We start from the raw sequence: 13,887 nt of genomic DNA, 5'->3' as shown, positions 1-13,887 counted from the left end.
TACAAGCTGCAGTTTCCGGATATTCTTCAAGGGCAGCCCCACGTAGAGCACATTACAGTAATCCAGCTGTGACGAAACTAAGGCATGGGTAACCGTGGCCAGATCTGCTTTCTCGAGAAAGGGATGCACCTGGCACACCAGCTGGAGCCATGCAAAGGCACCCCTGGCCACCACCTCCACCTGAGCTTCCAAAAGCAGAGCCGGGTCCAGTAATACCCCCAAGCTGCGTACTTGCTCCTTCAAGGGGAGTGCAACCCCATCCAGAAACGGTAAAATCTCCTCATCCCGATTGGCTCTCCTACTGACCAACATTACCTCTGTCTTCTCCGGATTCAATTTCAGTTTATTAGCCCACATCCAACTCATCACGGCCTCCCATCCCCAATTCAGGACATCCACTGTCTCCCTAGGATCAAGTGACAAGGAGAGATAGAGCTGAGTGTCATCTGCATATTGCTGACAACTCAGTCCAAGTATCTGGATGACCTCTCCCAGCGGCTTCATGTAGATGTTAAACAGAATGGGGGACAAAATTGAACCCTGCGGGACACCACAGGCCAATGGCCATGGGGCCGAGCAGTAGTCCTCCAGCACCACCTTCTGGACCCTCCCCCCAAGAAAGGAATGGAGCCACTCCAACACAGTACCTCCAATTCTCATATTCAAGAGGTGGTCCAGAAGGATACCATGGTCAATGGTATCGAACACCGCCGAGAGGTCCAGCGGAACCAACAGGGAAGCACTCCCCCTGTCTAGCTCCCGGCGAAGGTCATCCACTAGAGAGACCAAGGCAGTTTCAGTCCCATATCCGGGATGGAAGCCAGATTGAAAAGGGTCCAGATAATCCGTATCATCCAAGACCCTCTGCAGCTGGGATGCCACCACATGCTCTATCACCTTGCCCAAAAAGGGAAGGTTAGATACAGGTCTATAGTTGTCCATATTAGAACCAAACTGCTCCCCATGCTAAACAAATTTCCCCACTTTTCATAGTTGGAGTGTCTAGCCAGCACTCTGGGGCAGTTTTGGTAACAATGCCCTTTAACATTTCATAGAGAAAATGCATACACTTGCTTTATTTTACATGATTCAAGAGATTCAAGATACAGGTAGTGAGTAAACCACTTCTATGGAGACTGATGCTCCATAAAAATTCTACCTAAGAATTTTTGAAACTGGAAGTACCGAACATATCTTTTTTCACATTTTGAAAGCACAAGTATTTATATCTTTATTGCCATACATCTTGCTCTTCTCCAAAAACATCATTTTCAGGACACGGTACTGGGCCTGCAAGATCTTGTTCTAACATGAGACCAGCCAAAGAGGTACAGCAGCCAAAAGGGAAGGTCCTGTATTAGGTACACATTCAGTACATACCAGCATACCTAGTACTGTACGATATAGACAGAGAGTGTGTCAGAGTAGATCCAGGAGCCAGTTTGTACTCCAAACAACAAGGCCTTCCTGTGTATGGGACCAGGGTTTTCTCTGACTTCTTCTGTTATTAGTTCAAACATGCTCTGCCACTCTATGCTTTATGCTCTCCTAGAAGTGAGACATGTTTTCCTGTAGTCTTTTCTCCATATGGCTCAACCTCTCCAAGTTTCCTTCCTTCAGAAGATCTTTCCCCTCAATCAGATGGTAATTCCACCAGCAGCCGAGCCAGCTTCCTTACCAAGCACAATTTCTCCTGGACGCACTAGATGGATGTGAAGGAGAGGTTACTTTATATGGACATCATTGCAACAGAACATCATGCAGTCAAAGGTTACTAGATAGTTATTATTTTGGCAGGTCATCTAGCATCCTTGTAAAGCCATAGGACCACTCACCAGCACATGTTGCTTCTTGAGCCTTTCGATTACTTTTCTATTTGCTTGTGCCTGAGAAATGTACACAGTGAGGATGAGGCTGTGGGAGAGGAAGAGAAACCATCACATTAATGCCAGCAGTTCCAGGAGTCCTGGGTCTCACTCACCCTCCTCACCAGACAAGGAAAGAGTGGTGGCATTTCAGACTTTTAAAAGGATGGGTGCAAGATGGGTGTCAGCATATATTATAGAATGTTTCGATGTTGATTGTTTTTTTTTTAACTTGGAACAGGTCATTTCGAGTGTTTTGCGCTCAAAACAAAACACCCCCTAAATGGCCTGTTTTAAGCTTGGAACAAAACAACCCAATTTCGATCAAAACATTTCAATGTTTCAAGCACCATTTTGGAGGCATGTTTTCCCCTTGTTGATTGGTTTTCTGGTACTGGCTTCCAATTGGCTTGCAATCTCATTGCTTCTTGGTTGGCTTGTTATCATATAAATCAAGTGTTGTCATGGATAATTGTGCCCCCATTGGCAGGGAGGAGGGAGGGGGAACACAAAAGGAGAGAATTTCAAAATGTATTCAAAGGGACTGAGGGGCAGCGAGAGCTCTTATGCCTCTCTTGGAAAAGGATACATCAGGAGGAGGGGAGGAAGGAATCAAGGAAGGTCTGATTTTGTGGTTTCTCAGCAGTGTGTATAATATGCTGTACTATTGCTGCTATAACTATCAGGTTTTGCTGGATCTCAGATTGTCAAAGGCAGAACTTCAGTGCCTCCCTACTTGAGTTTTGTTTTGTTTGTAAGATAGTGTTGTGAGAAATGGAAAGTGGCAGCTCTCTGTGTAATATTTCTTGGTGATTGCTGTGGTGAGCTCCATATCTGGCCTTGAGACTAACTTGTGCTTCACTCACTGCTCTGGTCTGCTCTTTACATTGCAAGGCGAACTCAGTCAAAATGTGGCTGAAGTTGCTCTAGTTGAGCTTATGGCTATGCTTACTGCTAAAGGTGCTGCTGTGGCAGCTGATGCAATGCTAGAAATGTAAGGAGTCATAATTGTGTGTGAGAGAACAACTTGTGCCAATGATGTTACTGCAGCACAGGCACTCTGGCTGGCGGCAGATGATTCTGGGTTAGTGATTCTTTTTTGGCCATTTTTGGTCTGTGTGTGAAATTTGTGTTCTGTGTTGGGAGGGACAGATTCCCTTTTACTATTTCTGCAGTGTTTTTCAAGGCAGGGTTGCAAAAAATGCATTGCACTCTCTGTGAGTGCAGCTTGTTCTGGCCATAGGGAACAGTGGAGAAGCTCGAAACACTCCATTGTTCCCCATGGGTAGCTCCTAGGGACACCAGAGTGGGTTATGTGGTAGGGAATGATAGGTGCTACCTATAACCCAACACACAAAAGAAATGAGCAATTGAGCATTTAAAGCCAAATTAACACATTTTTAACCTGTCCTCAAAACCCTCATAGGATCGTTTGGGGGTTTGGGGAAAAGGTTAAACATTTGTTTAAAATTGCCCACTTGCCCATTTCTTTTGTAGGTTGGGTGGTAGATCATCATGCTCTACCACACAACTCACTTTGGTGCCCCTGGTAGCTACCCATGGGAAACAATGGGGTGTTTCAAACTTCCCCATTGTTCCCTATGGCCAAAACTCTAAATGTTTTGTGTTTGTTTCATCAAAACATTCAGTTCAGCCGCTGTTTCAACAAAATGTTTAGGCCATCTTGCATTTCATTTCGAACTCGAAGCAAACCACAAAGCCCATTTTGTGTACATCCCTAGCATATAGATACATTCAAAGTTAAAGGGTGAAAAGGCAGTATATTGCTGTCATGTATCTGTAGCTGTCATTTCATCTACCACAATGAATCCTAAACTGTAGTTTGTGTACCACAGGTAGCACTGTTCTTCTTTCATTACTAGACCTCTCTTTTGTCAGCTGCTTAACTGTTGATGTGAAACATCATTGCACAAAGACTTTCATAGGGGAGGTGTACTTGTAATTGTCTAAGGTCTCAGGAGGGTTACACCACCCATCAGAGTCTGCAAACCACTGATCTACCAGGATCCCCATATTCCTTCTGGCAATGTAAAAGCATCAAATTGATAGTCAGCTGTACTAGTGATGTCAGATATTGATGTTACACTTTATATGTAAAGAGAGAGAGTGAGAAAGAGAATGTAAATCTGCAGATACAAGGAGCTCCCATGAATCTGTCATCCAAGGGACTGATCAGATCCACACTGGGCATAGTTTCACGATTGCAGCATCAGCTGCTCCCAGACCATTTACTAAGCCCAAAGACTCAATGTCAACAAAATCACTATCAGGTGTATTGTTTTGGACTGTTGCCAAGATCCAGGCCTTTTCTAATGCAGTGGTACAGTACATTACTCTTTCAAGGATGGCTCTTCACTGCTATACCTATTTTTAGTGGTCTTTCATTCATTAAACAATGACAAACATTTCTATTGGTGCATAGATTCTACTGAACTTACATAATATGGCCAAATCTAAACCAAGTGAGGTGTACTTAAGCCCATTGAAATCTCCCCCTTCTACTCTGGGGAAGAGGGCCCAAAGCAGGAAGTACAGGTGAAACTCGAAAAATTAGAATATCGTGCAAAAGTTCATTAATTTCAGTAATGCAAATTAAAAGGTGAAACTGATATATGAGATAGACGCATTACATGCAAAGCGAGATAAGTCAAGCCTTAATTTGTTATAATTGTGATGATCATGGCGTACAACTCATGAGAACCCCAAATCCACAATCCCAGAAAATTAGAATATTACATGAAACCAATAAAACAAGGATTGTCAATAGAACAATATCGGACCTCTGAAAAGTATAAGCATGCATATGTATTCAGTACTTGGTTTGGGCCCCTTTTGCAGCAATTACTGCCTCAATGCGGCGTGGCATGGATGCTATCAGACTGTGGCACTGCTGAGGTGTTATGGAAGACCAGGATGCTTCAATAGCGGCCTTCAGCTCTTCTGCATTGTTTGGTCTCATGTCTCTCATCCTTCTCTTGGCAATGCCCCATAGATTCTCTATGGGGTTCAGGTCAGGCGTGTTTGCTGGCCAATCAAGCACAGTAATCCCATGGTCATTGAACCAGGTTTTGGTACTTTTGGCAGTGTGGGCAGGTGCCAAGTCCTGCTGGAAAATGAAGTCCCCATACAGCTCATCTGCATCCCCATACAGCTCATCTGTGGAAGGAAGCATGAAGTGCTCCAAAATCTCCTGATAGACCGCTGCGTTGACCCTGGACTTAATGAAGCACAGTGGACCAACACCAGCAGATGACATGGCTCCCCAAATCAACACAGACTGTGGAAACTTCACACTGGACTTCAAGCATCTTGCATTGTGTGCCTCTCCATTCTTCCTCCAGACTCTGGGTCCTTGGTTTCCAAATGAGATGCAAAAGTTGCTCTCATCAGAAAAGAGGACTTTGGACCACTGAGCAACAGACCAGTTCTTTTTTTCTTGAGCCCAGGTAAGACGCTTCTGACGTTGTTTGTTGTTCAGGAGCGGCTTGACAAGAGGAATACGACATTTGAAGCCCATGTCCAGGATCCGTCTGTGTGTGGTGGCTCTTGATGCACTAACTCCAGCCTCAGTCCACTCCTTGTGAAAGTCCCCAACACTTTTGAATGGCCTTTTCCTGACAATCCTCTCCAGGCTGCGGTCATCCCTGCTGCTTGTGCACCTTTTTCTTCCACACTTTCCCCTTCCACATAACTTTCTACTGATGTGCTTTGATACAGCACTTTGGGAACATCCAACTTCTTTTGCAATTACCTTTTGAGGCTTTCCCTCCTTATGGAGGGTGTCAATGATGGTTTTCTGCACAACTGTCAAGTCAGCAGTCTTTCCCATGATTGTGATTCCTAATGAACCAGACTGAGAGACCATTTAAAGGCTCAGGAACCCTTTGCAGGTGTTATGGATTGATTAGCTGATTGGAGTGGGACACCTGGAGCCTAGACTGTTGAACCTTTTCACAATATTCTAATTTTCTGGGATTGTGGATTTGGGGTTCTCATGAGCTGTACGCCATGATCATCACAATTATAACAAATTAAGGCTTGACTTATCTCGCTTTGCATGTAATGCGTCTATCTCATATATCAGTTTCACCTTTTAATTTGCATTACTGAAATTAATGAACTTTTGCACGATATTCTAATTTTTTGAGTTTCACCTGTAGTATGGTGCTTGCAGTACTCTCTGTGGAAGGGGTTCCTTGCCTCAGTGCCCATGAGTGGCCAAAGTGGAATGAGGTCTAAGGGAACATAGGAACAGAGGAAGCTGCCATATACTGAGTCAGACCATTGGTCCATCTAGCTCAGTATTGTCTTCACAGACTGGCAGCGGCTTCTCCAAGGCTGCAGGCAGGAATCTCTCTCAGCCCTATCTTGGAGATGCCAGTGAGGGAACCTGGAACCTAGATTCTCTTCCCAAAGCGGCCCCATCCCCTAAGGGGAATATTTTACAGGGCTGACACATCAAGTCTCCCATTCATATGCAACCAGGGCAGACCCTGCTTAGCTAAGGGGACAAGTCATGCTTGCTACCACAATAGGAAGAGTTGTGCTACACAAGGTCAGTCACCCCAGTGTGTCATTTCTTTCCATCTATAGGCACTAGCCAAGGAGCAGAATAAAGTCCTTTTGCTAATAAGCTTGAAGTGCATCATATATGAGTTGCTTTTCAGTGTATGGAATTAGTGAGCTGACCAGAGATATACAGTGATGAGAAAAGGTTTGTGAACCTTTTAGGATGGTCTGTATGTTAGCACAGTTCTTTTGCAAAACATGATTAGATTCTAAGCTAAACCCTGATAAGAGAGAAAGGCAACATCACTGAATAAGTAACTCAGGCAAAAAAGATACTGCCCTGAGCCATTTTTGGAGGGGCGTTATAGAAATCAGATCAATTAGTAAATAAATATATTTTGAATATTCACCCAACAAAAAGATTCAACAGCAAACATCCTTGTGTGAAAGAGTATATGAACCCTTCATTCAGTAACTGGTAGCACCTCCTTGAGCAGCAGTAACTGCAAGTTTTCTTGTAACTGGTGACCAGTCTCGCACATCGGCATGGAGGAATCTTGGCCCATTCTTCCATACAAGACTGTTTCAGCTCAGTGACATTTCAGAGCTTCCTTGCATGAACAGCTCACTTCAGGCCTTGCCACAGCATTTCAATAGGATTTAGGTCAGGACTTGGACTTGACCACTTCAAATCATGAAAAGGTCTTTCTCATGACCAGCTGCAGAAGGGCAGGAGCAGGAAAATCTGGGTTGCGAGTAGGGATGTGCATGAATGGCTTGTGCAGGCACGGGTGTGTGTCATGCCCCTACCGTCGGACAGTGAAGAGGAGGAGGAAGTTGGCAACACTCCAACGGAGCAAGAGGAGGAGGAAGTTGGCAGCCCTCCAACAGAGCAACAGGAGGAGAGCTCACCTGTGGAGCTGCAGGAAGAAACTGAAGCAGACCAAGTTGAGGGATCGTCAGAAGTTACACAGGAGAAGTGAGGCAGAGCCAAGCCCCGAGCCGGAGAACATGCAAACATTAACCGCCCAACAACAAAGATATGAACAGTGCATGCGACAGCTGGAAACACTCAGACGGAGCAAGCGGCTACTTAACAGGCAAGATAGACACTGAATCGTTGACAGCTGAGTGGAGGAGGAACCCAGTTAGTCAAAGCACTATAAATCAGGCCAGCAGGGAGTGTACAGTGCTGATAGCAACAAGTCTCTTTGAGCCTGCTACAGCCAAGCCTGCAACTCTGAGAAAACCCCTGCTTCATGTGACTTCTGGAGACCCAGGTTTTCCCTGCTGCTACCCTGCTAAACTGGCCGAGTCCTGACAGCTGCCATAGCTGCAGCGCCTCCCCTGGGAACACCTGGCACTTCTTTGGCTCTGAAACCGTGCTATCTGGTGAGCGTACTGAGTTGTGGGGGAGACTGTCTGAACTTGATACTTTCAGTAAAGTATTCTCTTGTGTTTTCCTTGCAGACCGGGGAGGATGCTGAGGAGCTGCCTGCAACCCTGCCCGAAACCTCCACGAAGACGTCAGACAGACGGACCAGAGAGGACGCCAAGGAACGCCCCATGGCCCTGACAGAGACCTTGACGTGGACACCGGACGGACAGGCTCCTGACTGTTGGAAGTTAAGGACTTTGCGCTGTCTCTTGTCTCAAAGGCAGTGGAGGACAGACTAGCGAGTCAGAGGGCTAGAGGGTCAAGACATCTGTCATTCCTTCTCTACTGCTCTGACACTATCCCTTTGGAATGTAGATTGCTAATCTCAGGGTGACTTCCCTCCTCTCTCCCTTCTCTTCCTGTCCCTTCTACCTTGCAACATGGCAAGCTCCTCTCCCTGCACCATATGTGCAGAGAAGATGCAGAATCCATCTGCATCCAGCTAGCTAGCTAGATTAGAGATCCTAACTCCTCACTTTCCTATCTAAAATGGAGTTCTCTAATAAATGCCTTATATATTGATTTGAAACTATGAATTGGCTCCAAGTTACTTTACTCTCAGTATACACGCATGCCTAACTAAATTCCGCTGTGTTTTGCCTCTGTGCACTCTGCTATAATTGAAAAAGGGTTTCTCCTACCAGAGAGAATTCCCAACACTGACAGTGGAGCAGGGAGAAGTTCCCTTAAAAAGCATGTCCTTACGTGCTCCGCTGCCTTCCTACCGCTTTACTGGGTGCGGCGCTCACTCTACCAAAGGCCGTGCACGGCTGCAGTGCTGTTCCCTGCAGCCTGCATGTGACAGTGGCCATGTTCATGCTGATGCCACATGCAGGCTGCAGGGAACACAACTGCAGCCGTGCGCGCCCAGAAAAGCGCCGGGGCAGCAGCAGAGCAGTTAAGGACCTGGTTACCTGCTTTTTAAGGGTACTGCTCCCTGCCCCACCAAACTGGTTCAGCTGCAGGCACCTGACCTGGCTCAGCACTTCCCAAAGGAGGTCAATGACCGAATAAACTTATCTCTTTCTTCCCAAAGGAGGTGTGGAACTGGTTCATGCACATCCCTAGTTGCTAGGCTCATGTGAAGCCTCAGAACCCGCTCCCGCCCTGCTGCTCCTGAGCAGGGCTATTTTACCTACCCTTTAACTTAGGTTAAAGGGCAGAAGCCCCATCTAACCTTGGCAGCCCCAATCATGTACATGATTGGGGCTGTGTTCTGCAGCTCCCGACAGCCCAGCTCCCTGAAGACCACAGAATGCTGCTTAAAAAGTGGCCTGGCAGCCAGGGGCTGCAGCATTGCTGCGGCCAGCCTCTTGGCTTCCCATGCAATGCCTTGTGAGATATTGGAGGACTTCCTTCTCCAGATCCCCAGTGCATTCAGCTCCACCGTGCTGTTTGGGCAGGCGTGTGGCAGGGTTAGTGTGCTTGTGCCGGGGAAGGCAGGTATATTTCTGTCTTTCCCCCAGCCCTCCCTAGCCACCAGGGATTTTGGTCGTGTGCATCACCCTGAAATCTCTTCTTCTTTAGCTATTCTGTGATAGACTTACTTGAATGTTTAGAGTCATTATCTTGCTGCAAGACCCACTTTCAACTCAGCTTTAGCTCTCAGACAGATGGCCTGATATTGTCCTCTAGCATTTTTTGATACACAGATGAACTGACATTCCATCAGTGATGGCAAGCTGCCCAGGTCCTTATGCAGCAACGCAGCCTCAAAACATGATGCCTCCACCCCCATGCTTGACAGGTAGGATGAGGTTCTTAATTTGCAAACTGGTTTTCGCCAAACAAATGGATTGTGTCCGAAATGTTCAATTTCTGATTCAACTATCCAGAAGCCTTGTGGGTCATCCAGATGCTCCTTGGGAGAACTTGAACCAGGCAGCAATGTTCTTTTTAGAGGTTTCTTCCTAACCATTGTTGTGCTAAGAGTGGGTTTCTCTCAGCAAGACTTTGAAGCCTGAGGTTTATGCATAGGCACAGATCTAAAATGGCTGAAGTAATGCTAAGCTGGCTAGCTGTAATGCAAGAATTGAACTATAGTAACCTTTCTTTGCCTGATTATATTGTCCAAGCCATTGCCCATTGAGATCATCTGGAGAGGTTTGTCTGCAGTTGCCACCAGCTTGTCTGGCGGCTACACAGGGATGTGTTGCTGCCCCAAGACTCTGGAATGCACTCCCTGCTGAAATAAGAGCCTCCCCATCTTTGACAACTTTTAAAAAGTCACTAAAGACACATTTATTCACCCAAGCTTAATGACTTGTGGGTTTTAGTTATTTTAATTTCTGTTGCTGTAAACTGTCTAGAGATGGGAGTTTGGGGCGATGTGCAAATATAATAAATAAATAATATTGAAAATGTTGACTGTGTTTATGGAAAGTTATAGTTGATTGGTTAATATGTGGCAATCGTGGAAAGGAAGCATCTGATGATGAGAGCGTAGGCAGTTAATTAAAGTAGGGGCTATTGGAGGACCTCCAAGGGGGTCCTGAGTGCAGAGATGTGAAGGATTCTATGTGCCCCAAATGCAGAACTATCTCCTGAGACCAGTCCCAGATGGATGGATCTCCATTAGGCAGGCCTGATACTGACCAGAAGCCAAATGCTGGACTCCTGGGGACTTTCCATCAGAAAAAAACCTCACCTACGGGAAAAGGTTGCAATCAGGAGAGACTACTCCATCTGGACCTTATATAACCCTGTGTACTAGGACCTCCAGCAGGAGATCTACCATCAAATCAGCAGGATCTGCATGCAGCATCTCCTCATTCTGCCACACCTGAGCACCACCTGCTCTGCTAAGCTGATCACTTAGCTAGACAGCTAGATAAGTATGAACTGGTGTGAATGTAGTGAGAATATAGTATTGTAGACATGTGTTGTCCATATAATATGGCTTACTGTCTTTTTGCCTGCTCTCTTCATTTTCATTGTTATTCTTATAGCCTGCTACTGCACTGGGCGTGAATAAAGGTTACATAAATAGTGAATAACCTAAATCTTGTCTCCAGTGCTCATTCCCTATTGCTCTTGGGATCGCGAACTAAGGACTCTGGTGGTTCAATACCCGCAGAGCACTATCCTCCCATGAACACACCATTCCCATTCAGTTTTTTCCTGATGGTTGATGCATGAATGAACCCTTATCGCTGCCGCAGCAAGAGAAGCCTACAGATCTTTAGATGTTAGTCTGGGCTTCTTTGTGACTTTGCAGATAATTTTACAGGTTGCTCTTGGGTAGAGTCACTGTAGTCTTCAGCATATTCAATTTGTAGACTATCTGATGGATGGAGTCCGAAAGGCTCAGAAATGGCCTTGTAACCCTGTCTAGTCAGATGAGCATCAACCACTCTTTGTCATAGGTCCTCTGGAATTTTTTTTTAAAATTGTGGCATTATGAGTTCCCACTGACAGTCATGGTACAGTCCTAACTCAGGACTTTTATATAGAACAGGATGCCCAGACTCAGTAATACAGCTCTCCTCTGCAGGGTGGTTTACTTGTTGCCCAATTAGTTAGGCACCTGATTGTGATTAGCCAATTAACTGTGCTAAGGACACTAGGGGTTCACTTACTATCTCACACACTGATCCTGAATTCGTCTCATTGTCCCCACTTTGTGCCTTATTATGTACCTTAAGAAACACAACATTGTTTAATTCATGAACTTTTTTGCATTAGGAAAGACTGGTTTCAATTAGGCATGCGTATCATGGTAAGACCTTGCATGCAGTGTGATTCTCATTATTCTACTTGGGGTTCACAAACCTTTTCTCAGCACTGTAAGTGAGGCACATTTACCTGTGGTCTTAAACAGAAGGCAGGATAACTGCCTCCTTTCCATTTTCAAATGACACCCCTGCAGCTAAGATCCCACGTATGATCCATCCATGCCCCTCCAAGGAGACTCACCTGAACAGCATCAGAAGTGAGAAACAAAAGACATTGGACGTGGCATAGCCCAAGAAAAGCTGTGCTGAGCGAGGCAGATGGGACACAGTGTCAGGCACCACCTGCCATGGAGTTGAACTGTTAGTAAAAAGCCCACAGGCCTGGGATGGGGTGGACCTGGAAGAGAAAAGCATGACTGTCACAGAGAGGCTGCTCAGTGCCCAAGTTGCTCATCTTTCTGTTTTCCCTGGACTCACCTACTGACAATATAAACCAGAGGGGTGCAGGCCAGGAACAGGCCTAGAAGTAGCATGATTTGGAAGAAGAATTTAGACTGGGATGCTCGAAACAGCTGAGTTGAAGGCTGACAGTTCTGGAACAGGGTATACTGCAGGTGAAAGAAAGAGATATTGAGAGAGGTTTCACTGCAAGGGCTTGAAACATAAATAGCATCTCTTCTACAGAAAAGTGAAAACTGTGAAGCCTTGCAGGAGGAAGGCCCTGGGTTAGGGATGTGCACGGAAATGGTTCGGAGGCCCTTTATAGGGCCGGTTTATGGAAGCGGTTCAAAGGCGGTGGGGGTGCTGCTTTAAGTGCAGGGGAGGGTGCACTTACCCCTCCTGCCGCTTTTACCCGCCGGCATCCTTTGTTAAGAAAGCTGCTTGGGGTGGCAGCGTACCTCCCTGCCACCCCTTTGGTCAGATATGGCCAGAAGTCCCTGACCGAACCACCCTGCCATGGTTCTGTGCACATCCCTACACTGGGTACCAGCAAAGTAGCCAAAGTTTAGGGGAAAGGAAGAAGTGGAGTAAAGGAGGAAAAACACCTCAGTGGGAAGTAATGGTTTCTTCACCCAACTTTCCCATGTTTCTAGGGTTCAATGAGCAGCTTCAGTTCCCTTGAGGTATGTTTCTCCTTGGTCCCTGAAACAGAGAATTCACTACTATCTCTCTTTCATATCTAGTACCAAAGCCTCTGTAACGTAACATCTATCTTTCATATACATCCCAAAAGGCTCCATACTGTCTCCAATGCTTTTTAATATCTATATGAAACCCCTGGGAGAGATCAGGAGGTTTCATACTGAGTGTTATCAATATGCTGATGATACCCAGATTTACTTCTCCATGCCGACCTCATCAGGAAATGGCATATCTTCCCTAAATGCCTGCCTGGAGGCAGTAATGGGCTGGATGAGGGATAACAAACTGAAGTTGAATCCAAATAAGACAGAAGTACTGACTGGCGGGGGGAGGGGGCAGGTCCCAAGAGATGGTTTAGATCTGCCTGTTCTGGATGGGGTTACACTCTCCCTGAAAGATTAGGTACGTAGCTTGGAAGTGCTTCTGGACCCAAAGCTCTCCCTGGTTTTTCAGGTTGAGGCGGTGCCCAGGAGCACTTTTTATTAGCTTTGGTTGATATGTCAGCTGTTGGAAGTGAAGGACTTTGCGCTGTCTCTTGGAGGACAGTGGAGGACAGACTAGTGAGTCAGAGGGCTAGAGGGTCAAGACATTGGTCATCTCTTCTCTACCGCTCTGACACTATCCCTTTGGAATGTAGATTGCTACTCTTAGGGACTAACTTGCTTACTTCCTGCTTTGCACTTCCTCTTCCCTTTCTCTTCCTTTCCTTCTACCTTGCAACATGCAAGCTCCTCTCCCCTGCACCATGTGTGCAGATATGCAGAATCCATCTGCATCCAGCTAACTAGCTAGATTAGAGATCCCATCTCCTCAATTTCCTATCTAAAATGGAGTTCTCTAATAAATACCACTTATATTGATTTGAAACTATGAACTGGTTCCAAGTTACTTTACTCTCAGCATACACGCATGCCTAACTAAATTCCGCTGTGTTTTGCCTCTGTGCACTCTGCTATAATGAAAAAGGGTTTCTCCTACCAGAGAGAATTCCCAACACAGCTAAGTCCATTTCTAGAGGTGAATGACCTTAAAACAGTGGTACATATGCTGGTAACCTCCAGACTTGACTACTGTAATGTGCTCTATGTGGGGCTGCCTTTGTACGTAGTCTGGAAACTACAATTGGTATAGAATGTGGCAGCCAGACTGGTCTCTGGAACAACATGAAGGGACCGGTTCTAAAAGAACTGCACTGGCTGCCGATATTTTTCTGGGTGAAATACAAAGTTCTGGTTAT

General features: G+C 45.9%; 1 protein-coding gene across 3 annotated transcripts in view; it reads right to left on the bottom strand.

Moving 5' to 3' along the window:
* Positions 1-1,205: 1,205 nt before the first annotated feature.
* TMC8 (transmembrane channel like 8) overlaps positions 1,206-13,887 on the bottom strand; it is a 39,735-nt gene continuing 27,053 nt past the window's right edge. For all 3 annotated transcript variants that reach the window (XM_053301265.1, XM_053301264.1, XM_053301266.1), the window contains exons 13-16: positions 11,985-12,115; positions 11,749-11,904; positions 1,836-1,914; positions 1,206-1,702 (exon numbers count right to left, since the gene is read on the bottom strand). In XM_053301265.1, coding sequence (XP_053157240.1) covers positions 1,634-1,702; positions 1,836-1,914; positions 11,749-11,904; positions 11,985-12,115 — 435 coding nt within the window. In that variant the 3' untranslated portion in view covers positions 1,206-1,633. The remainder of the gene's footprint in view (positions 1,703-1,835; positions 1,915-11,748; positions 11,905-11,984; positions 12,116-13,887) is intronic.

The sequence above is a fragment of the Hemicordylus capensis genome, chromosome 2, assembly GCF_027244095.1.
Source record: "Hemicordylus capensis ecotype Gifberg chromosome 2, rHemCap1.1.pri, whole genome shotgun sequence".
NCBI lineage: Eukaryota > Metazoa > Chordata > Lepidosauria > Squamata > Cordylidae > Hemicordylus > Hemicordylus capensis.
This window is presented reverse-complemented; position numbering and strand designations above follow the sequence as displayed.